This window comes from Carcharhinus amblyrhynchos, chromosome 7 (assembly GCF_965287045.1).
Source record: "Carcharhinus amblyrhynchos chromosome 7, sCarAmb.v2.hapA, whole genome shotgun sequence".
Taxonomy (NCBI): Eukaryota; Metazoa; Chordata; class Chondrichthyes; order Carcharhiniformes; family Carcharhinidae; genus Carcharhinus; species Carcharhinus amblyrhynchos.
Window position 1 is genome coordinate 94,430,152 of NC_137330.1, and position 25,654 is coordinate 94,455,805.

General features: G+C 40.9%; 1 protein-coding gene across 3 annotated transcripts in view; it reads left to right on the top strand.

The window, feature by feature from the left end:
• The window catches only part of phip (PHIP subunit of CUL4-Ring ligase complex), a 227,514-nt gene that overhangs the window by 157,360 nt on the left and 44,500 nt on the right, over positions 1–25,654 (top strand). For all 3 annotated transcript variants that reach the window (XM_080192807.1, XM_080192809.1, XM_080192810.1), the window contains exons 22-30: positions 696–775; positions 4,093–4,327; positions 4,513–4,632; positions 6,213–6,320; positions 9,608–9,732; positions 12,640–12,722; positions 14,690–14,801; positions 16,688–16,749; positions 20,334–20,489. In XM_080192807.1, coding sequence (XP_080048933.1) covers positions 696–775; positions 4,093–4,327; positions 4,513–4,632; positions 6,213–6,320; positions 9,608–9,732; positions 12,640–12,722; positions 14,690–14,801; positions 16,688–16,749; positions 20,334–20,489 — 1,081 coding nt within the window. The remainder of the gene's footprint in view (positions 1–695; positions 776–4,092; positions 4,328–4,512; positions 4,633–6,212; positions 6,321–9,607; positions 9,733–12,639; positions 12,723–14,689; positions 14,802–16,687; positions 16,750–20,333; positions 20,490–25,654) is intronic.

The following is a 25,654-nucleotide window of genomic DNA, read 5'->3' on the forward strand; positions in this document are numbered from 1 at the left end:
GCCCAAGGTCAAATCTTTGGAGGTTCACGGCACTGTTAAAATTTGTCAGGACCGTTTTAGCTTACCTCCCCGCTTTCACTTTGTCCAATGGGTGAGCTGCCACTGGAGTCACGTTAGGTGTTCGCACCTCTCTTATCTGATATTAACAAGAGAGACCCAGTTCAGAGGGTTACAGCAGCTTTTTGGAAAATCCAATGGGAAGGGATACTTGCATTGGTAATTTATTAGAAAAAGAATTGTGGCTATTGCATAGTACTGAATTATAAAAAGGTTATAAGCTGTACAAGGGGTTACCAGCCTCTGTTTTGAGTATATTATTTTGGCTCCCTCCCGCATCCTAGAACTGCGATGTGTTCTACTGCATGTGAGAGGGATGAGAAGACACACAGAGGAGAGGTAAGTGCCTCCTCTTGCTGTTATAACTAGGAAGTTGTTGAAAAATTATTTATCTTTTGATGGTATTTTGTGTTGTGGACAGGAGTCCCACTGCACAACAGATTCTGAACCTTTAATCAGTGTGGCCTACTATGACTTCAGATGCCAGCACATTTTAAATTTCGTGATTAATAAATTGTGTAGCTTAATCTGATGCATCTTCACTCCCGGTAACGACATTCATTTTAAGAAATGTATTGTATGAAAAGCCTTTATGTATATAAATAAATATCTTCAGTGAATTTGATTTTAATCTTCAGGAGGTTGAAGTCCGTGCTGTCAATGGTGTGACCTCAGAAGAGGATGGTGATGCCTGGCACAATGAAAGTAGCAGCTCTAGGCAAGTGATGTTTGAAGTTTTTTCTTGTTTAATGCTTTTTAAAGTTTTGGACAGTGTTCAATGATTAATGTATCACTGCTGCAGTTTTCCACCTGTTGTAGGAGGGTTTCAGAATTTAAGACGTTCTAAATCAAAAGCTGATGAGTTTGTGCAATCTGAGTTTTTAGCAAACGTATGCACGCACATGAAAAATAGGCTAACCTATAAGGATTGCAGGAGGAGGTGGATAAGTTGGAGCTAGTTTGTTCTGAAAGATAAAAATCCGTTTCAGGCCATGGCAGTAATTGACTTTGTGGTTTCTTTGTGCTGGATTGAAGGGCTGTTTAATATCAGGTAGATACAAATGAATCTAGATCTAACATATATTAATTGTGTTGAAGAGACTGTTTTCCCTTGCCTTGTGTTGAAAATACTCTGACCAATCCTGAAGAAAGCTTTGTTTTACAGTGTTACAAAATAGGCTTTAAACATTGGAATTACTCATGAATGATCACAAAACCAAACTGATGAGGTGCTCAATCTATTCTCCATGGAGAAATATACAGCTAAAACTGTTGCTGAGTGTGTATAATTTTGTCTCTTGTGCTTTTCATTCTCTTAATTTCACAGTTTTCCATGTTGGTGTTCTCCCCTTGATATCCTGAGCTTGCAGGGTGAAACTTTAATTGACTAGAAGTTGTGCTGTTGCGGATTCTAGTTGGCTATCCACTCTTGTTGACCATTGTTTAAGATTGCAGGAACTCTGACTATCTAACATCATTGATAAGAGTAAACTAGGCTTTATATGTTGCTTTCCTAGAAAGTGCAGGCATATATTAAGTTGATGTTTTGCTGGACCATTGCTAACATTTTTAATTTCAGGTATGATTGACGTAGCAGACCCCACAGAATAAAAATGTGTTTCAAATTATGGCACTTTTTGCACATTGTGCATCAATGATCTAGTTTCTGGGAGGTGAGGACAAGTACATTAGAAGTGTTCACACCTCAAATTTGATATGAATTTTGTGTGAAACTGGTATCGTGTTTTTTGGAGAGAAAAGGAGTTATATGTATATAGGCTTTCATGACAGCAGGCCATCCCAAAATGCTTTACAACCAATGAAGTACTTCTGAAGTGTAGTCACTGTTGTAAAGAGGTAAATAATCATCAAATTTGCTATTAGCCCACCATAGCTTAAAAAGCTGAACTACACTAGTGGCTATCCTAAAGCACAGAGGCAAGTAATATTGTAATAATTTTGTTGTAAAAATACAACTGTTCCAGTGCTTTGTGGATTGGACAGTAGACAGACCAAGTCACACTGTGTGTTATTTAATTCAAGTTACATTTATTGACTTTTCGTTGCACAAAGCTTTAAAATATTCTGCACCAGCATTAAAACAGCATCACAGCTGACCTTCAAAGAAAGGAATTGACGTTGTGGCAGCAGAGTGATCAACTCTCACATGGCACTTGGCTTTTCTACTGGTGGAAAAGTTTCCTCCCGCCAGAGCTTTGTTGGGTTGTTATTGACTGCAGGTATGGTTCTTGCGAGTTGGAGCATCAGTAAAAGTTAGGGGACAGTTTCTGTCAATTACCCTCCTGTTGCTAGGCATCGTCAGACTTAAATGATGCACTTTTGTTCCTTTATCCAGCTTCTCCATGATATTAAAACATGGTGAGCTTATCTCACGTGTTTTTATGAAAGATTGGAAGGTATGGACACTCCTTGGCTGGATGCAGACCCTCTCGAGGTCCTTGTGTGTCTTTAATATGCCCAGTATTTGCTATCTGCAACATGGCTTTTATGGTTTCCCAGTTCCGTGGAATTTGCCTTTTTTATCGGCTACTTTTGCAAACCAGCAACCTGGTAACAAAATTCGCAAAGTTACTCTAGCGCGATCTGCGTACAGTTGTCTTTGCAGTTTGAACTGTGAATAAATTTATCTTTTCCTCCAAAAGGTAAATGTTCAGATTGTTTTTCTGCAGCTGGTACTATTTTTCTTTGGGCCAGCTCTTTCATTTTCCCCATACTTTGCTCTCCCTGCACTCAGTCACCCCATTCCCTTTATGCTGTCTCCTCACAGCCCCTCTCCCTGCACCCTTTCTCCCTGCACCTCATCTCCTTGTACCCCCCTTCCCCATCCTCCCCCTCTCCTTGCTGGCTCCTCTCCACACTGTCTCCTCTACTCATGACTTGCTCTAACCACGACTCTCTCTACCCCCACATCCCTTGTCCTCCTTCAGAGAAAAAATGGAAACACTTTGCAATGGTGTAAAGATACTGAATTGTCTGACATTATATGGGTAAATCAGATTGTACTGTCACAATCAATGTAGATTTTGTAGCATCTTCCTGTTAGAAAAAAATTAAAATATTACATCCTGGAAGTTTAAATTCATAAATTAAATGACTCATAAAATAAAGTATACATTAAAAATATAGAAGAAATATGCTGACTCTTTCTAGTTAACTCCCTCTCATTGACTCACCTCCCTCTCATCACCCCCTCACTGTGTCTTACACTCCTTGCAACTCCAGCTCCCAACCCATGAGCTCCCTGACCTCCCTGTTCCCCAAACCTCCAGGGGCCATCGTTCCACCAACTGACCAACCCTTCTGCTGGCCATTTCCCCCTTCCTGACTCCTGCTGTGAGTGAGGATTCAGGAGATGAATGATAAAAAGTAGGAGGCAACCTGCAGAGTAAGAGCAGCTTCAAGATGCAGAATGCGGGAGGAAGCCGCAAGCAGGAGAGGCAGCAATTGGTTGGTCAGCTAGCAGAAGGGTCAGGAGTGGGGGAAGCCACTCTAAAATGGCACTTTTTGTGTCATACAACCCTACATCAGGACTCAGCGCAGAGTGACATCGGCACAAATCCATAACGTTAGATGCCAATGCACAAAATTAAATTGAACTTCAAGTGGGACAACTTAATGTGATGACTTGCTGTATTGGCCGTTTATCAGTACCCGAAGTTGAAATTACTGTCCATAATGTGCAACCTGCACTTGTTCAACTCGGCACATGTGGTTGTGCAGATGAAATATTGGGTCCAGGCCATGCTCTTTGTTGGTCTAAAATCCTGCTGATAACTACTCCAATCTAAATTACTCGGCTATCGAAAAATATAGGCTGTTTTGTTTATTTGCATAAATGGAGAAAGCTGAATAAATTATTAGGAAAGTATTGTAGAGATGTCGATTGTGTAGTTAGGGCAATAAAATCAGAAAACACTGGCAGCAGTTAGCACATCAGGCACCATGTGTGAAGACAGAAACAGTTAATGTTTCACATCAATGGCCTTTTCATTTATTGTAGTTCTCTGTTTATAGCGATTATTCAAGCGACTATTCTGACTGGACAGCAGACGCTGGCATTAACCTCCAGCCACCAAAGAAATCTTCACGGCAGCAAGCAAAGAAAGCTGTTAGCAGTTCAGAAGATGAGGGTGAAAAAGAGAAAGGGAAAGAAAAAGAGATCAAGAAGGAAAGGAAGAAGCATAAAGAAGATAAAGATGGTACAGTGCCTCCAAAGATCAGGAGAAAACCGAGGGAGAAAAGAATAAAGGTAATGACTTACTTATAAAGGTTTTTCAATTCCTTTGGTAGAACAAAGTAGGAATGGTGGAGAATCAGGTGACGAGAGAATGTCTGTTTGAAAGCTATTAATGATTACAAATTGCACTACAGAGGCCATTTGCAAATAGCCACACTAGAGAAATTTAATTGATAGAAAATGTTGTGATTTTATAGAGACCACCAGCTGGAGTCATACCGAAGCAGGGAGAAACTCTAGAAGAATGGCTTCCGCCTGTGTGGATTACTGACACCATGCCCCGACGTTGCCCTTTTGTACCACAGATGGGTGATGAGGTATTATAGCTTTACACTTTTACTGCCATGATGACTGCCTCCTCTTTCTTTTCAGCAGGGGTTGGGATGGTTTACCTCACTTCCATAAAGATGCAAAACTCCTTCAGTTTTATTAATTTTCATCTTTATACTTCATAATGTTTGCTTGTTGTGCATTGTTCTGAGAAATTAATGCATTGCTGGTTGACCATATTCAAACGGCAAATGTATTAATGTTGTAGCATCTGAAAATATTCTACCTTCTATTTTCTGACTTTCCCTATTCTTCATTTGTAATCTCTCATTACTTGTTAGGGAATGGGCTGCATACCTATTTACAGTGATGGAAGGGCACAATATGTTTGTGCCAAAATAAATGCAATGTTTAGCAAAGGTTTTGAGAATAGTTGGATCAGGAAAATTTGCTTTAGAGTAATATTTTTGAAGTAAACAACCAGAACTATTTACGTGAACAGATTATTTTTGTTGTTTCAGGAATGGATACATCATGAGGTCTTATCTGTACCTTTTGATGTCAGCAAAATAAGTATGTTAATTTGTAAAATTCATTTAAGGGTTGTGGTGTTGCATTTATTGCCCATCCCTAATTGCCCTTGAGAAGGTTATGTGAAGGAGCCTGGTTTTCAATAGCTGTTCATGGGGCTCAAAAGATAGGAACAAAAACCAAAAGCCTCACCCTTCGCGCAGTAATGATTGATCAACTTGCAATATAGGAATGAGGTCTGTACCTTATATTCCACCAAGTGCATGTCATCCTTACTCAGGACATGTCATTGTGAATCAGTGAAGAAAAGTTGGCGGTTGATTGCCTGTTATATGTTAATCATCCATGGCACAAACTGCTCTTAATTTGGTACTAAATTGGCAATATTAGAGAGGCCGAATGGTGTAAGAATGGTGCAGAGAAAGGGATTCTTGTATTGTTTTGATGTTGATCCACATTGCTTGGGTAGTTTCTTTTGTGTGCTATGCTTGAATTAGTGCAGCTTGATATTGCTACTGTATGTCTTACTGAGAAACGGTTCCATTCCGTAGCACTAATATCTGTCACTTTGATGAACGCACAACTTCATCCCCATCAAAAAAAAACTATGCCAAGTCCCTACTGTACTAACCTCCCTGTTATATTGATTCCAGGATTCAAACTCTGCATTTCATGCAGATAACTGTGTGAATTATGCATGAGTGATTGCCTCTAATGTGATTTATAATATGTGAAAGCATAGTTTTTCTCAGAATTCTTTTTGTGGTGTGTGTGAAAATGATGATTTTGTATATTTTCGTCCTTTCCATGCATTTGTGCTAAAGGTAGCATTGTTTTCCCATATCTTTTTCAGTAAATGTAGGTTTTAATATGGAGATAAATTCATATAATAGTTATGCTTGTAATATCGTATATCTCACCTGACAAATTGAGGAATTTTCATTGGTCATGGTTGACTTATTATTCATTGGCCCAGGAATTGTTCATTACTATCTGTGCTAAATCATTGTTTTGTAACATAATGTAATTGTTTATTCTTGTGCAGTGTTTTGGGAATAGCAAGCTTGCTACAATTATTTTAATGTTTGAATTCTAGGTCTACTATTTCCGACAGGGTCATGAAGCCTATGTTGAAATGGCTAAGAAGCTAAAACTCTTTCGTATAAATACTAAAAAGCAGGCATGGCACAAGATGGATTTACGGGTAAAGTATCTTTGGAGACATGTTGGTAGTTTGTTTAATATAATCTGTATAGGTAACATTCATCAGAATAGTCGTTTAGATTTGCTTCGAATCTGGAGATTCTGGTGTAAAATGTTTTCTGGTAATGATAACGATGGCTGTTCACTGTCCTAACAGAAAGTGCACAGTGACTTCCTATGTCAGGGTCCTTACAAATACTGTGTATTAACGTTTGCTGTTCCATTTGCGAGAATGGCTCCTGTCTGACTGCCTCTCCAATTTTACCTCCATTCTTCCTGTCTCCCACCTCCCCACATCTCAACAAAATTTGAAGGTACTCGTCCTCCCGTAACTGCAAGGAACACTTTTAGCATAAAAGAGAGTTAATTTGTTTTATCTCCAACCATTCTTCTCTGCCAACTGTTTTTGTCTTGTGAAAAATATACAAGACAGATCAGGAAACATCATAAGTCTCAGAGAAACCCACTTCCCATTGATTTTATTAATATTTTTGAGATATTCAACCCAGTGACTCATGCAACAATCAAGTAGCCAGAAGCTATGCTAACACTAGGTAGAATCTTACATTTTATCCTAGATGTGTGAGTGTAGGCAGGAAATTCAATGAATTATACCTTCTCTCTGTCTTTAAAGAGGATTGGGCCAATATCCATTGTCATCTGTCCTTTCAACAGTTATATTGTTAACAAAGGGATGACATACCTCCTTAAGGGGGTCTCTGTCTTCAGTGCGAATGTCCTTGACTCCGTCCCACAGCATGCTACATGCCACCATCTCAGCACACCTCCAACCTGGCATGAAGTAGAAAAGGCCATCTTACAGCTAAAGAACAATAAGCAACAAGAGCAGATGGAATTCCCAGCGAAGCACTAAAATATGGTAAAGAAGCATTATTAGCGTGACATAATTTCTCTTATCTGGAAGGAGGGGAACATGCTGGGAGATCACGATTAGAGATGGCATAATTGTTACCATCTTCAAGAAAGGTGTCAAGTCCAACTGCAGTAACTACAGAGGAATCTCCCTACAGTCAGCTATAGGGAAGGTCATTGAGAGAGTCCTCCTTAATTGCCTTCTCTCTGTGCTTGAAGAGCTTCTCCCAGACTTCCAGCACAGATTCCTCCTGCTAAGAGGGCACAACAACCATGCTCTTCTCTGCGCGACAACTACAAGAGAAATGCAGGGAACAGCACCAACCTTTGTCCCTGGCCTTCTTTGAAGTCATAAGGATCTTTGATACTGTTAACCATGAGGGAATGTGGCAAGTCCTCCCCTGTTTTGGCTGCCACCATCCTTTTCTGCCAGCTCCACATTGACATGCAAGTCATGATCTTGATGAATGGATCTGCCACAGACACAATTCATGTTCAGACTGGGGTCAAGCAAGGCATCATCGCACCAATGCTCTCCTCGATCTTTCTTGCTACAGTACTCCCTCTCGCCCTCAGCAAGCTACCTGTTGCAGTGGAGCTAGACTACTTAACAAGTGGAAATGTGGTCAAATTCCACCGTCTGCAGGCCAGATCTAAGGTCATCCCATCATTGAACTATGGTAAGCTGACTTGAAAGCTGCGCTCCAAGCCAACGACAACGCCCTTCACCAAAGTATGTGAGAGCATGGGTGTTATACTAGACATCTTTAAGACAAAGGTCCTTTACAAATCTGCCTTTCCAAAGGAACAGGCTATAGAATGTGGTCCAGGTTATCAAACTTGGACCACTTTCTACAGCCTGGGAGCCTACGGTCAAACAGGGCAAACATTGGCAATGAGTTTCAACATCATCTTCAGTGCACCAGCACTGAATGATTGATGATCAGGACCTCAGATATGACACCAAGTTCATGGTTTACAGAGCAGAAGTGATACCCACCCTCCTATATGTGACGTGGACTATATACAGCAGGCACCTCAAAATCCTTGGGAAATACCACCATCGCTGCTTTCACAAGATCCTGGAAATCCACTGGCAGGATAGGTGCACCAATGTTTTGTGTTCTTGCTCAGGCCAAAACCTCCAGCATTGGAACTTTAAGTACAATCAGCTCCACTGGGCAGGCTATGTCTATGCATGCCTGACATGAAACATCTGAAACAAGCGCTTTACTCAGAGCTTTGATAACAGCAACTGAGCCCCAGGAGGGCAGAGGAAATGGTTCAAGGAAACCCTCAAAGCCTCTTCAAAAAGATGGGAAATAAAAACCCACCAACATCACTATATCCATGGTCCAAGACCGCCCAAAATGGAGGAAAAGCATCCAGGAAGGAGCTGAACATCTCAAATTTCATCACCAAGAGCAAGCTGAAGCCAGGTGTCAACAGTGAAGAGTCTGTAGGCAGTGCATTAAACTCCTGTGTCACCTCAGCCAATTTCAGTGTGGAAATAAGTTGTCCTTGATCTTGAGAGATAGCCATAGAAGAAGGAGGGATGGCCTGGGATTGCCTGCTCTTAGACGTTCTTAAAGAATTACAAATTATAATTATGAACTATACTGCTCACAGATATTATGCTTTTGGTGGGTTGAGCTGTGGATCTAAGGGCACAGTCTGAGGATTCGGGGTAGACCATTTAGGTTGGAGATGAGAAGGTATTTCTTCATCCAAAGAGTGAAATTCATTACTACAGGAAGTAGTTCACACCAAAACATTGAATGTATTCAAGAGGCAGCTAGATATAGCACTTGGGGCGAACAGGATCAAAGGGAGAAAACAGGATTAGGCTACTGAGTTGGACAATCAGCCACGATCTTGATGAATGGTGGAGCAGGCTGAATGGCCTCCTCCTGCTTCTATCTTCTACGTTTCTCTGAAATTAGCAGACACTCGCTGTTGCTTTCCTCTCCAACCTCTGACAGGACATTACTCACAACAATATTCTGGGAGGGGGTCAGAACGGAAAGGAGGTTTATGTTCATAGTGTGTATACCATGCTGGGCAAACAGACGTTCTACCTCATTAGACGTGAATTGGAGACTCTTAAAGCTGGTTCTGGGCCTTTGTCTATGCCAGATGCCAGGCTGATGAAAAGAAAATCACTCTGAATAATGAGCATTTTCTTCCGAGATGACTCGATAATCTGTCAGTGCATTGCTTTTTAAATGATTAAGTGCAAAGTCCTATAAAACTTAATTTTCTGTAAGAGGTGGAAGAAAGTTATAGTGCTTCCCCAATGCTATTAGTGTAAAACCACTGTTGCAACAGCCATACTAAATCTATCTCTACCCATCCATGATGCAGACACAGCCACAGTTAAAGGTATAATATCAAATATATTTTCATTTTTGGCAGGAGCAAGAGCTGGTGAAAATAGTTGGGATCAAATATGAAGTGGGACCCCCATCTCTGTGCTGCCTCAAGCTGGCTTTCATTGACACGGACACGGGCAAATTGACAGGAGGCTCGTTTTCTATGAAGTAAGAGTTGTTTGTTTTCTTAGAAAGTAGTAATTACACCTCAATAAATAAAACTGCCATCTTCCCGCTGGTGGGTGGGGGAGGGTTGGCAAGATTGGTTCCGGTCTGGAGGTGAACATCGCCAGGCAAGGCAGAGGGAAAACCTGGGCAGGAGGCTTAAGTTATCGCCTTATCTAGCCTGCCTGTAAGAAACAAAAGTAACAATAGTTTTATTGAGTTTTCTGGGCTTTTCCTGACCCAGTTCCTGCTTACTCCAGTATTCATTGGCACGGCCGGATTTGTGCGTGACTGTCCCACTCAGCAGTTGAATTGGCCGGAATTTTCTGGCTGTTCACACCAGTGGGATTTTCCAGACCCGTCAACACTGCATCTCTGCCGTCGGCTTCCCATTGATGATGGAGGGACCAGATGATCCAGCCAACGGCCAATCACGGGTCACCTCTGCTGCTGCCATGAAGCACATACATACGTAGAAATCCCACTATTGGTGAAGTCTTAGCAAAAATTGGCAGAGTGGTGGTTCTGGCGATAGAAGCACACTGGTTTTCTCTCCAGCTCTTGGCACACTCTGTCCCAAAAAGAAAGAGGTGGGCGTGTTTCACAGCTGCACCCAATCAGTGCAAAAACTTAACCCCCCACATCCCCACCGCAGAAGTCTCAGGAGCTTCCCTTATTCTCCCCCCAATGCCCCTTGGCTTCCCAAAGGCCATTGCTGGCACCCCAACCTCTCCGTCTGATCCTCTTCCCCCCACCACCATTACCATAGATAAATGAATCCCTCCCCCACGAGACTGCCATTTATATCTGCCCCATGGCACTGCCCTGGCACAGTTTGGCACACAACCAGGATGGCATGGGCATGGTGCCAACCTGTGCCAAGAGGCATTGCTAGGGGGCATTGCTTAGCCATTTAGCTCTCCTCCAGGGGCTATACTCACCTTTAAGCCCCTGAAGGGATTCCCACGAGAGATTCACATCTGGGTGAACTTGCGCCAATGCGATTTCGTGTTGGCGAGGTTTGAAAATACAGCTTGGATCAGTGTACGGGGAGGGGGGTGTTTAATTATGCGCTTACATATTTAAATCAGGTTCACGTCTGTTGTGGGTATGAACCTGATAACGGTGCAGATAAGGGGCGGTGAAATTTGGAAGGCACAATGTTACCGGTGAGATGCATGACTTTAGGGTTTTGTGGACCTTAAGCCCCCACCTCCATTCCCGCAGACGGAGAACATGGGCTCGAGATCTCCTCCTAAGTTTCTAACAAGTCTTCTTAAAGTTGCAACATTTTCAGCATTGACAACAAAATTAAGCAAAGCATTCCAAGAATCGAAAGTTCAATGTCGGGGAAAAAAATTGCTGATATCACGATGTGAACCAAATTTCTGTAGTTTATACTGGTGATCACACAAAAATGTTGTAATTGCAAGTAAAGACCTTTTCAGGCTTAAAAATTGTAAGGCTGTGTATTAATTTGTAAACTTCAACAAAATCAAAATTCAGTTTTCTCTTCAAAGATTGTAATCCAAGAATTCTTAAATGCTCCTCATAAGGTGTTCCCCAATGCATTCCATTTTCCTGGTAACAGTCTTTGCACTCTCGCTGTAAACTGCATATTGCTCTGAAAGTGTGGATTCCAAACTGTGGATGCACACTCCAGATGTGGGTATATCAGCTGCTTAGAGAGTTTAAGATCAATGCTGACATCATGACTCAAAAAGGATGCATTCAGCACTTGTAAAACATTTCCTGCCTGCTATACTGCCTGAGTCACATGATTCATAAATTTCAGATTACTTGTGACAGTCACACCTAAATCCTTTCCAATGGTTGAATGTGCTGACGACTGGCCATCGATATGGTGCTGTGAATTAGGATTACTGTGACTGAAATGGAGAACTGAACACTTTGCCACATTAAAAGTAATTTGCCGCTCCTTGGACCACTGCATCATTGCAGAGAGTTCAATTTGGAGAAGTGCAGTCGAGGGTCCTGGATTATTTTTCTTAACTTCCAAATAAATTTTAATGTCATTCATGTATTTCAAAATTGTACTCCGTTAAATCTGACTATGGATGTTATTAAACAGACCACAGTAAAAGGCACTTTCTAAGGCACTTTCTTGAGGGACTCCAGAAATTGTGTGTTGGTTTTGATCATTATCCCATTATCATGCTCCAACAAAAATGATTTTATCCACTGGTAAAGTTTGGCTTTAAATCCCAATGCAAACAACTTGTTCATTAATAGCATATGTGACACTGAATTAAAGGCTTTTGAAAAATCTTTTAAAAACCTAAATTGCAGACCACCGGCTTGACATTGCTGGACCCGCCCCTTAACTTTCTGTTGCCTAAGTGGCTAAAAATATGGTGAAAAAAGCATCCTTGGGGCTTACACTCCATTTTTCCCACCCGCTGGCTGTGTACCTCTTGCAGAAAATTCCACTCCATATACTTTCATGTGAGCTCGTTTCCCTTTGTGTGAAAGTCTAGGACCAGAGGGCATAATCTCAGAGTAAGGGGTTGCCCGTTTAAGAGAGAGATGAGAAGGGATTTCTTCTGTCAGAGGCTCGCGAATCTGTGGAATCTTTACTGCAGGGGCTGTAAAGGTTGGGTTGTTTATGTATGTTCAAGGCTGAGATAGACAGATTTTTAATCAGTAAGGGAGTCAAGGGTTATGGGGATAAATTGGGAAAGTCGATCAGTCAGGATCTCATTAAATGGTGGAGCACTTCAATGGGCCGGATAGCTCGCCTTCATCTGCTCCTATATCTGATGGTTTTGTATGGTTATGTCTATATCCATGAATATTCCTGCTAATTCAACCTGTTTCGTTGAGGGGGAAAAGATTGCATTGTCTGTAAAGGATTTAGTATTTTGTGTTTGTTTTTATCTTGACCCGTAGGTACCATGATATGCCAGATGTTATTGACTTTCTCGTGCTGCGTCAGCAGTTTGATGAGACAAAATCTCGACAATGGAAGATTGGTACGTAAAGGCAGATCAAATGAATATTCTTTGTTTTTGAGTGTTCTAATTGGCATTAGTCACATATTTCAAAGCTCATTACTTCTATGACTATAGCAACAGGATTGCTATAAGGCATTACCTCTGGTTAATAGCTACTGTTTGTCTCTCTTCTGCAGAATTGCAATTGGCATTACGACATTGAAGAAAGAAACTTAATAACAAAATGCATGTGCTATAAAGCAATTTAATAAAGTAATGTATAGTAACCAATTTCTTAAACATGAGCGTGGCATTTACAATGTGTCAAATACTCCACCCAGACCTATGCACAAATGGTCTGACTGTGCCCCACAACATGAGGGCAACTCAATTATAAATTTCAGTGGTTTTCAAGGTGTAGATTTCAATGCTACCAGGGCTGCATTATTTAGCAAAACAGAAGTGCAATGAAGTGCTTCTGGTTGCACATTCTCCACTGTATTTTCCATAGATGGAGTATGAGCATTGGACCGAGGTGGATTAGTGCCAAGGGGCACAAAGGAGAAGAATCTGAATTTTGTTTTCAATTTCTGTAGCCAGAATTGGAGTGGGTGTTTTATTTAAATCGCTCTCAGACCATAATTAAACAAAATTTACAGTGTATATATTGTATTTGAGTACTTTCTGCTTGATTTTGATTTGATTTATTATTGTCACATGTATTAGTACATAGTGAAAAGTATTGGGGACGATTCTCCCAGCCGCTGCGCTGCTTTAGCAGCAACCTCCGCGAGTCTCTGGCTCCAAGATTTTTGGAATAATCAGATGGAAATTGGCATGGAGCTGATTTAAATATTTTAATCCCGATTTAAATTTCATTAGCAGGCCTGGGACTGAAGTCTCCAGGCCCACTAATGCCTCACCCTGCCAGAAGCTTCTTGGGCGCTATGCAGACAAAGCACACCTTTCATAGGAAAGAAAAGGAGAGAATGCAGAATGTGATGTTATAATCATAGCTACAGTACAGAGAAAGATAAACTTAATCGTCTGATGGCAGCAGGGGAGAAGCTGGGAGTATGTCCAGGGTGTGTGGAGTCTTTGATTATGCTGACTGCTTTTCTGAGGCAGCAGGAAGTGCAGACAGAATCAATGGATGGGAGGCTGGTATGCGTGATGGACTGGGCTTCATTCATGACTCTTGTTGTGGTCTTGGCCAAAGCTGGAGTTATATCAAGCTGTGATACAACTGGAAAAAATGCTTTCTATGGTGCATCTGTAAAAGTTGGTGAGAATTGTAGTAGACATTCCAAATTTCCTTAGCCTCCTGTGAAAATAGAGACGTTGATGGGCTTTCTTAACCTAAGCATTGGCATGAAGGAAGCAGAACAGGTTGTTGGTGATCGCTGATCTCAATTGCCAATATTCCAGGGCTACGCAATATCATCATGTCCCCTATTTTATTTGCTGTGTTCATTCCCAATGAATATGTATTAGGATTGTGTGGTGAATTTGTATTATGTAGTTCTCTATATGATAAAATATCATAATTATAAGAAGAAGTGAATTTTACTCACACTCTGAACAATGCAATTGAATATTCACCATTTTTACAGTGAATATATTTTAATAAAATATTTGCACACTTGTGCATAAAATTAATGAAATTTAAATAGGACATTGTAGAGGCAATAAGATGAGCCAAATTTTGTAAAATTGAACAAGTAAGTATCTGAAAAGGAACAATGTGGGGAGTGGCATTACATGAATTGTCTTAAGGAGCTCAGTGAGCTGAACTGTCATCTTTTGTCCTGTAGCAATTCTATGATTCTATCAATGAGAAATGGGGGGATTTTACAGGAGACTACGAAAATTTTCCTCACTTGGCACACTATTTAAATGCAATCGGCTTAAGATCACTTTGTAATTATTTTAGTACGTTTACCAAGGAGAAGCTTTTTATACCGATTATGAATACCAGTGTCCTTTTATCCTCCTACCTACTTTAGGTGATCGATTTCGGTCAGTGATTGATGATGCGTGGTGGTTTGGGACCATTGAAAGCCAGGAGCCCCTACAGCCAGACTATCCTGATAGTCTGTTCCAGTGCTACAATGTCTGGTAAGATAAAGCACTGTGACTGTATGTAAAATTAAACATAAAAAATCTAACTGCCTCTTGAATAATTCCAAAGTTTTGCCTCCATTACCTTAGTGAAAAAGCATTCCAGGGATTAATTCGCCACTGACTGGCAAATTGGTGGCAATTGGCATAAATTTGGGACTTTTTACCAAAACATAAAGAGGATTTTAAAGTTTTCCATGTATAGGATTATTAGGAAGTGGGAAGCTTGGGTATCTGTTGAAGCTGAATCACCTGTTACATTCAAAAGAGAACTATGTAATTGAGAACCCCCACTATAAGAAGTGCAGTCTTTTGTTTTGTATTGATTTTGCATGTTCAGTTCTGGTTCTAGCAATTTCAAGACTACTTGCTGAGCGTGTTCTAGTGCGTAATTCATTGCACTTATACGTACTGAATTTCTTCCATTATAATTATGCCTACTTGCAAATTTTGCATTGGTTATCTGCAGTTCTTAACTTTAACAACCGCTCCCCCCCACACCCCACCACCTCCACCACCAACCATTCCCCAAACATCACACAATTTACAAAGTGAACCAAATTGAAATGGTTCTGAATCTACTTATTTTGTTGAATATTATTGGTCCTGCCAGTTGCTGGGACACTTTGCGTATCACCTACAATGTGGCATCACTTTTCTAGTTGGTACCTGCTACTGCTTGTCCTTCAGTTGTTTCCTTATCCTTGAGAAACATTTTAGGAATTTACATTGTTATTCACATGCAGCCTTTACCAAAGATGCTTATGATTTTTATGCCAAATTTCAATCAAAAGATTTCTGGAAATCTAACTTTATAATAGAACTTAGAACACTACAGCACAAACAGGCCCTTCAGCCCACAAGTTGTGCTGATTACATCTCTACCTACCAGACCTATCTATAACCCTCAATCCCATTAAATCCCATGTACTCATCCAGAAATCTCTTAAAAGACCCCAGCGAGTTCGCCTCCACCACTACCGACGACAGCCGATTCCACTCACTCACCACCCTCTTGAGTGAAAAACTTACCCCTGACATCTCCTTTGTACCTAGCCCCCAGCACCTTAAACCTGTCTCCTCTCGTAATATCACAGAGCTTCCCATTTACAACCACAGTTTTTCTCAAATGAAGAATTCTCAACAACGATATAGTCCACAGTGAAAAAAGACTCTATGAGAAGAATGAGCCACATGTGGCAAACGTGGTATCAAATTGGACAAAAAGACATACAATGCTGCAAAGATTAGTGGTAGACCAGAAGATTGGAAACATTGTAAAAATCAGCAAAGGATCACTAAGAATTTGGTGAAGAGGAAGACATTAGAATATTAGAGTAAACTAGTCAGATTTTTTTTAAAAGGTAGACAGATGGAACTTCTACGGTGTGTAAAAAGAGAGTAGCTAAAATAATTATTGATCCTTAAAGGACAAGACTGGAGAATTAATAATGGAAAATGGCAGAGTGTGTGAATAACGATTTTGCATCTGTCTACATGGTAGAAGACACTAACACATCCTAAGAATAGTAGAAAATCAAGGGGCAAAAGGAGGGATGAATTTAAGAGAATCACCATCAGGAAAGGAAAAGTACTTGAATATGGCTGAAAAGAGAGATGTGTTTCCAGAGTTTTGCATTTTTGCCCCTCCTCATCAATTTTTGTTAATCGAAGGCATATGGATATGGGCCAAAGGTGAGTATATAGAGTGAGGTCGCAGATATACCAGAACGGCCTTGAAGGATGTGCATCTGTTCCGAAGACATGTAGTCAACTTTAAAAATAAGTATTTCAAATATAATTAAAATCAAACGTGATACAGGGTTTTATCTGTGAATATTATTACAGGCTCAGAGGCTTATATTTTGCCTTTCTGCTTCCAGCTGGGATAATGGAGACACTGAAAAGATGAGCCCTTGGGATATGGAAGTGATACCAGCTGATGGTATGTGCAGGGAAAACTCAAGAATCATCCAAGAATATTTTTGCTTTAATTATGACTTATAGTCCATCAAACATTAGATATCAGATATATGCATTGTAGAGATCATTGGTAAGCATGTGTGTATATGTGTGTGTGTGTTTCTATTTTTTTTCCACGTGGTGCTCTTTTTGTATAGAGATGGCCAGGCACCTAATGCAAAATAAATCGTAGGAGGAGCCTTTGTCCATAACAATACATATTGCTGTGTTTCATCTAAATCATAGTTTTTTTGATATCTTTTGGGTTTTTTAAATGCAAAGCACTTAACTGCTTTTATTAAAATAATAGTTGTAGAAACAGTTGTGCACAACTTGATGGTGGCACAGTGAATAGCACTGCTGCCTCACAGAGCCAGGGACCCGGGTTCAATTCCAGTCTTGGGTGACTGTATGTGTGGCGTGAGCACGTTCTGACAACGTCAGCTCCGGTTTCCTCCCACTCCAAAGAGGTAAAATTGTCCCTTAGTATCCCATCATATATAGGTTAGATGGATTAGCCATGGTAAATGTGTGGGGTCAAGGGATAGGGCAAGAGAGAAAGCCTGGATAAGATACTCTGTCAGAGAGTTGGTGCAGACTCAATGGGCTGAATGGCCTCCTTCTGCACTGGAGGGATTCTATATATTAAATTGTATGACTTTCCATAGCTAATGCTGAATATTTTGAAGTTGCATTTGGGGAATACCAATGCTTGGTTTATTTTTATATGAACATTAGAACACCTTAATTATGATGTAGGAATGTTATTGAATTCTTCAGAAGAATGATGATGAAGGGAGTGAAAGTGAATTGCTACTCCCGGGGAAAAAAGGACCTCATGTGACATCAATTATTGTATAGCATGTTCTGAATATCTGATCGTTAGCTGTCAGGGTTTGATGTGTATAAAGTGAGTATACGGCAGTTTGCAATTAAAATTTGACCATCCCAATGATAAAGTTACCATTTTTGTGCCTTGGGTTGACGGTGTTGAGGGATCAGTTTAAGACAGATTTTCTTCGCTATTAGTGAGGTGATGGACAGAACTACTCTGTTTCTTTCGGATTGCTTCCTGCAGATTGACCATGGAGTAAACATATTGGTCAAACTGTATTCTTGTGAGGTTATCTTTCAAAGATGGGCAACTATGCAACAAGAGAAGGTTGCAAGGCACGCCATGTAATGGCACATATTATTTTCAAATGTACTTCACAATGTCATCACCTAAGTATGTCTTACTGGATCTTGAGAGGCAAGATTTAAGTAGGAGGAGAGAAGATTCATATGGAAAGGGGATTGTAGTCAGAGCGCTGCAGTAGTTAAGCAGTATTGTCTTTGCGGATGTGATGTAGTAAATCACTAGCATGACTGCTTCAGTTCTGCCCCTCAGCAATCTGGCCAAATACAGAGGTCATATATTAGCCCTTTCCCTAACAGAAGAGCAGTTCAGTTGGCTGTACAGCAGCAGCACAAGCTTGGCAATAATATTTTATAATGTCCGTTGATAAGTTTTGAACATTAGATCCATTACTTGTCAGAATGTAATAAATAATGCTGTTTGAATGTTTACTTGACTGGCTATTTTAATGTTATAAAATAAGGTGCATTAAATGTATCTATTTGTTAGATTAAATGTGGCATGCATGACTGTGAGCTCAATGTCAATATTTCTTATGGAAAAATCAATTTTAAAATGTCTGAATTGCTGGGGAAGGTAACTGTATTAGGAGCTGAGGGTTGAGGAGTGGAATTGAGAAGACACCTCGCTAGCCATATCCCATTGAACAGGATTCAAACTGTCTTTTCTCTACAAGTTACTCAGAAAGAAAATCATCCACCATCTTTTCCTTCATGTAAAATTTTTAACAAGGTTTTGAAATTAAATATTCTGAAGACTGCCTTCTTCACAATAATGTGGTTACATTTATCTATTGAATTATTATCGTTCGTGCCTTCGTTAAAGCTTTAAGTGGAAAGTCTCGGTTTCTGAAAATGCTAGCTTTGGGTTGGATACTGCTGAACAGAGCTGTGCAATTTCCCAAGACTGTTCAGTCAAACAGCAGCCAGAATATTTTTTTTTTCAAGTCGTTTGTACGTTCTGTTCAATTCTTTTCCAAAATTATTCAAGTATTCAAAGGCAGATTTACAAATCACTTTAAGACATCACAGATCATTGCTGTTGGCTGACCCTTAATTTGAGGATGATGTCTACTCAAGAGTCACAAATTTCTGCTGTTGGTCTTCATGTGACTGAACAGAATGATTCTCGATCCACAAATCTTCGAGTTCATGGGTAGGATGTCCCGTGAGGTAGTGTGGGCAGGATTCGCTTCATTTTTTTCCCCCCCTTCTCGACAACTGCTTTTCATCATCAAAATGACATAATGATTCAAAACATGGTACGGCTTGATGGCTAGGTTCCTCCCAATCACTAATGTCAGTGCTGCCGTGCTTCTGAGGGGAAATGCTTTTCGCCCATCTGAACATAGTGCCACATCCAATCGAAGTTGATTTTGCAGGTATTTCGCCTGATTGCTCATGAAGCTGGCTTCAAGCACACCAGTGTTTGCGCAAGTCTTCTCATTGAATCCGGACCTTGTGATAGAAGCATTGCTGATGGAATTTCTCTTGCAGTCTTTAGTGTTGCTGATGTATCAATTCACATACATATCCTAGCTAAATGACAATGCTTTCAATCAGAACGTTTTTTTGGAATATCCGGTGCTGGTACACGCCGAGTTGGCGAATGCGGTGTGTCCTATTCATCTGTTATCTTCTGTTTCTCTCACTGTCCTTTTATTTCAATAAAAGCAAAAATATATTTCCTTATATTTCTTGTGCTTTTCCCTGACCTCTTCTGCAGCTCTGTCTGCCTTTTCCTTGTTTGTTTGGGTGGGAAAAGATGCTGATTATAGCTCAAGCTATGTTTTAGGTTGGAGTTGTTGGTAAAACTTGGATCTCTAGCCCTTTTCCATTCCCTCCACTTCAGTAACCCCTCATCCCATTTTGCTCTGTTGCCGCTTTTTGCTTTCCCACTATGTTAACCCGGACGTTAACAAAGCCAAAAAAAAGTGCAAACAAAGCACTAGGGTCTTTTTGAGAGGAGCAGAATAAAAAACGGACAAGTTATATTGAAATTTTATTTCAAGCCTTCATTGAACTACACTTTGAATTTTGAGCCTGCTTCTGGTTTCCTTGTAACAAAATGACTCTTAACTATAAGCCTTGGTGAAAGTGCAAGAAAGATTCACAAAGCTGATATCAGAAATGTGAAGGTACCATGTTAAGAAAGGCCAAGCAGACTGGAGCTCTTTTCTTTGAAAAATAGAAGATTGAGAGGTGACCTGATAGAAGTCTTCAAAATTATGAAGCGATTTCACTTTTTCATAACCGTTCTCACGCCCAGCTATACATGCATGCACATAGCCAGCTGCTATTTTTGTTTTGACAAAAAGTTTACCATCAACCTTGTTTGAATTGGATTTGATTGGTTTTCACCCTCCATTTATAAGAGAATGTCAGAAATGTATTATTTCCTTTGGATTAACTGTACTTATTGTATTTCAGCTGTTTTCCCCACTGAACCTGGATCAAGTGTTCCCTTGACTGCTGCTGAGCATAAGATACAGCTGTACAAATCTCAGGAAGGAGAATGGGGCTGCAGGCAGAGAGATGCTGAATGTGAAAGAATCCATGGTGGGATCAGTCAGCTCATAACTCTTGGTATGTTCTTATCCAAGGAAACCTGAAGTAACTAAATTAAAATCAAACATATAGTTGGAATATGAAGCTGTGACCAAACTTAAATGTCCTTTTAAGTTAAATTTAATTCACCTCCATAACGCCATGCTCCACGTGTTAGCATATCACTACCTAGATCCTGCACCAGAAATCAAATGTCTATTTTCCAGGCTTTTGTTAGTGCTTCTGTAACTAATTAGGGAGCATATGATGTTGACTTAAGGTAGGTTGTCTCCCAATTGACATCTTTTTTTGCTTTCTTTTTCTATCTTTGATAATGCAGTTTCTTTCTATTATTTACTTCTTTATCTCTTTTTCAATATCATTTTTTTCTCTAATCTCTTTATCCATGGAATGACTACTGTTGACATTCTATCTTTTCTCATTAGTCCTAACTGAAATGCATTTAATCTGTAATTTGTCCATTTTGACACATGAGGAATGCTTGAGGACGCTGGGGTCTGTACTCAATGGAGTTTAGAAAGTTGAGGAGGGGATCTCATTGAAATTTACAGAATACCAAAATGCCTAGTAGAGTGGACGTGGAGAAGATGCTTCCATTAGTAGGAGAGACTAGGATCCGAGGGCACAGCCTCAGAGTAAAGAGACGACCCATTAGAACCGAGATGAGGAGGAATTTCTTCAGTCAGAGGGTGGTGAATCTGTGGAATTCGTTGCCACAGAAGGCTGTGGAGGCCAGTTTATTGAGTGCATTTAAGACAGAGATAGATAAATTCTTGATTAGTAGGGGAATCAAAGGCACGAGAATGGGATTTTCACAGTAACTTCATTGTGATGTTAATGTGAACGTACTTGTGAACAAATAAATAAAATTTAAGAAACATATCAGCCATGAGTGAATGGTGGAGCAGAGTTGATGGTCCAGGTGGCCTCATTCTGCTTCTATATCTTATGGTCCATTTTAATGTTAAATATTGCTGATTGCTAATCTAGTCCTGGATCTATCATTTTTTTTTCAGTTACTTAATTTGTTCTAGGTCCATTGAAGTTCACCAAGTTCCAGTCCAAAAGATTCATCTTTGACCTTTTACCTTTGGTCATCTATTTTACAGATATGATAGCATAGTGTTTCTATTACTGGGCTGGTAATCCAGAAGTCTGGGCTTCTAGGGACATGAGTTTAAATATCACAGCAGCAGCTGGGGAATTTATATTCAGTTAATTAAATAAACCTGGAATCCAAGGCTAGCCTCAGTAATGATACCTATAAAACTACCAGATTGTCATGAAGAGTCAGTGGTTTGCTTTTGTGAAGTAAGTGAAGTGATTCACTTCAACTGTCTGTTGGGGAAGGGAACCTGCTGAGCTTACTTGGTCTAAGAAAGAAATGCCTTCTCCCCTGGATGTCATTGCCCAGGACCGGGTGAACCCTGTCCACAGGTAAACTAGGGACAATCCTCACAGTTACCAGCCCTGAAATAAGGTCCCACTCCTGGTGCACCTGATGCAAAGGTACAGACATGCAACTTCCTCCACACAGTTCCCTACACATTTATATTCCATGAACTCTCTGGTAGAAAGATCATACTGTTTCCCAGCACAGTGGCCCCTGTATCCCTAAGTATGGCTCATAACTTACTTGCCATACCCAAGGTGTATGGGGTCACCTTTCCTTTAGATACAAAATCTTAGTAACATTTGAGGATTTTGTTAGTCTCCTGTACTCAGATATGTTTAATGAGACTCGATTAGTGCCACAGCCTTGTGTGCTCTGCTTTCTGTCACGGTCACTTTTTTTTCTGCACAGGTCTGAAATACTCCTATGGCTTTTCTTTGTAACTTGCTTGAAGGTGACCTTATTGCAGTGGTAACACTCAGGCTTTCAGGCTTCACTCTTAATCTTGGCACATTCCTTTTTGATCTGAGGAGGCCCACTGTCTTTCCAGCTTCCCTGTTCATCCTTCACCTCCTATCATTTTCAAAATTTTAGGGATGAGTAGGGAAGGGTTTCCCTCAGGGCAAGGGCTTGTGAACAAGCTCATGATCATCTGCCAAAGTTTCTGCCACCCTTTATCTTAACCTTTTGTTCCTTTGTTTGGGGTTTTATGGAAATGGGAGCTTTTGAATTCCTTGACAAGGATTGCCATTCTGAGGCTTTCACAGATGAACTCTGTCTTAAGCACCCATTCCCATTGGTCGAAAGTAAGTTGCTTAACCCTTTTGAACTAGATGTATGTTTATTTGGGCCAATTTTGGACTATTCAGAATTTTTGATGGTGTGTCTCCAGCCACAAGCTCACATATATCCAGATTAACATCTTTTGTCACCTCGTAATTTGACAAACTTATGGAATAAACCTCAGGGCCTTTCCTTTTAATTTGCTTTGCAGTAGCAGGATCTAACTTTCAGCTGTTTTGCAAACTTTTCACCTGAGATGAAAAACTTTCCACCTCCTTCCTATTAAACCTTCAGTATCAGTTGGGAGAACTTTAAAATCCCAACACTCAGTCCTGAACTAGGGGAAGTTCCCTCGCTAGCATTGTCTTCATTGGATAGATTGGGTCTTTCCTTACTCAGTCTGAGCCGCCTTAAGTCCCTTCCTTGTTTCTTTCTCTGGAAAGCGCAATCCTTCTCTTTTTCTTTTTTTTTGAAACTCTCTTTCCAAAGTTTCCCAAATTTATGTTATGACAAGGTGAGGATGGGGTTGAGTTGCTCACCTGTTTTCCCTCATTTGAGCAAGTGTGTTTTTGCTTAGAAAAGGATGTACTTGCCAATTCAGTGAGTTAAAGAACCAATAAGACAAGTTTATCAAAGGAAGAGATTAGCGCACACATCTGAAATTCATAGGCATACAAAAATAGTTTACACAGTGGGGTAGGGTAGGTTGGCCAAATTAAAATCCACAAATTAAAATGAGTACAAGAGTGTGTGTTTCATGACTCAGCTGGATTTAGGCTGAATTTGATGATATTAATGCCTTTTCGTTTTAGAGATGTACACGATTGAGTTGGTTGCTTTTTGGGAGATGGCTTGGAATTTTTAAGAAACCTCTGAATGTAGCAGTGTCCCTGATGATCATGGTCAGCAGATAGGGCTTGAAGTTTATCAGTTGGGTTGGAGAAGAAAGGACACAGGAGGGATCCCACTCAGGTCTTCTCCCTGAGCACAACCCATCACGTTTTATGGCGATGGAAGTGGCCCACCATTGGCCGGCAATGAGGTTTTATGGTTCCAACATTGTCAGTGGGTTTCCACTTGTAATCCTCACTGCCCGGAAGCCTTCAGCTGGATCAGAAGATCCGCCGGTGTAAATGGCTGAAAAATTCTGGCCTCTCTTTAAACCAGACAAAGAGATGGCTTGTCGTGTGACCTTTCTTATCCAGCTGCCAGTGGGATTCAAAAAAAGACAATGGGTGGGATTTTCCATGCAACTGGCAGTGGAGGCAGCCTGCCATTGGCCGGTGGCAGGATCTTCTGGTCCCATCATTGTCAATGGGGTTTCCCATTGAATGCATCCCTTGTGGCTGGGAAACTCATGGTGGGCGCGTACTGTTGGCAGGACTGGAAGATCCTGCCAGCATGAATGACCATAAAATTCCAGCCATTGTCTGTATATTCCAAAGGTGACTTGATTAGCTCACGCCTGGAAGCAAACTTAATCAGGATCCCATTGTCCAAGTGTTTAGGCTTAATGGTCCATCTCCAAAAGTTGAATACTTCAGATGATTGTCATAGATGCCTTGCTACTCAGATAGGAGGTGGAAGCCCTTCAAACTTCCCTGATTGCATTGTCTTTGGGTTTTTCACACAGTTTGTGGCTTTGCAGTCTTGGGCTAGGAGTAGAATCCGCTTTAGTCTCTGCTTGTAAAAATCTGTTTCTAGAAGCTGAATTCGGATTTCTAGCTGGTAGATTAAAGATCATTTTTTGGCACAAATCACGTCTTTGTGATACAGACCACCTGCATCAGTATGAACACTGTACACAGGATACCCATCCCAGCCAGCCTTGCAATGTCCTACATAAGGGGACTGAATTGTCCCTCAGATTAGTGAGCCAACAGCCTGGCATAGTAATACTCACACAATCATTCCTTTCAATCAGTGCCTCAGACTCTGCCATCACCATCCATAGACATGTCCTGTCACATTGACTCAGAATCATGAGGTTTCACAACATCAGGTCAAACAAGGGCAAGGAAACCTCCTGCTGAATACCACCAAACAATCATCCACAGTTGATGACTCAATTTGATAGCAACTGGGTGAAGCACTGAGGGGAGCAGGCATATGGAACTTATACTGGACGGGGGGAGTTCAGTGTCTGTGGCCATGAACAGCTTGATGGCCCCAGTATTGTCTGAGCTGACTAAGTCCTTAAGGGCCTGCGATAGTTGGTGAGGGACTCATCAGAAGGGAAAAACCTATACGACCTCATCCTCGGTGTTGTTAGGAGTGATCACAGCACAGTCTTTGTGGAGGTGAAGTTCCATCTTCACACTAGAGCGGCATGGTGGCACAGTGCTTAGCACTGCTGCCTCACGGCACCAGGGCCCCGCGTTCGATTCCAGCCTCGGGTCACTATCTGTGTGGAGTTTGTTCTTACTCCCTGTGTCTGCATGGGTTTTCTCCAGGTGCTCCAGTTTCCTCCCACAGTTCAAAGATGTGCAGATTAGGTTGATTGGCCATGCTAAATTGACCCGAGGGGATTAGCAGGGTAAATGTGTGGGGTTACGGGAATAGGGCCTGGGTGGGACTATGGTCCATGCAGACTTTATTGTTGCTGATTGTCCAAAGAAGCCATCTGATTCACTGATGACATTTAGGAAAGGAAATCTGTCATTCTTACCTGGTCTGGCCAACATGTGACTCCAAATCCACAGCAATGTGGTTGACTCTTAAACACCCTCAGGTTGGCCGAGCCAGCAATGCCCACATGAATGAACTTAAATGAATGAACTTAAAAGAAACCATGTGTGAACCCTGGTTCGATGAGAAGTGTATGCAAGAAGCAGCACCAATCATATAATGACATCTCATTCTCAAGTGTCAGCCTGGCGAAGCTACAATGCAGGATTCATGCATGTTGTGGAGCGAGCTCAGGTGTGTACAACCAATAGATCAGGTCAGAGTTCCATACACAGCAAAAGCTGTGGAGACCAACAACATTGCAGCTGGAGTGATTCAG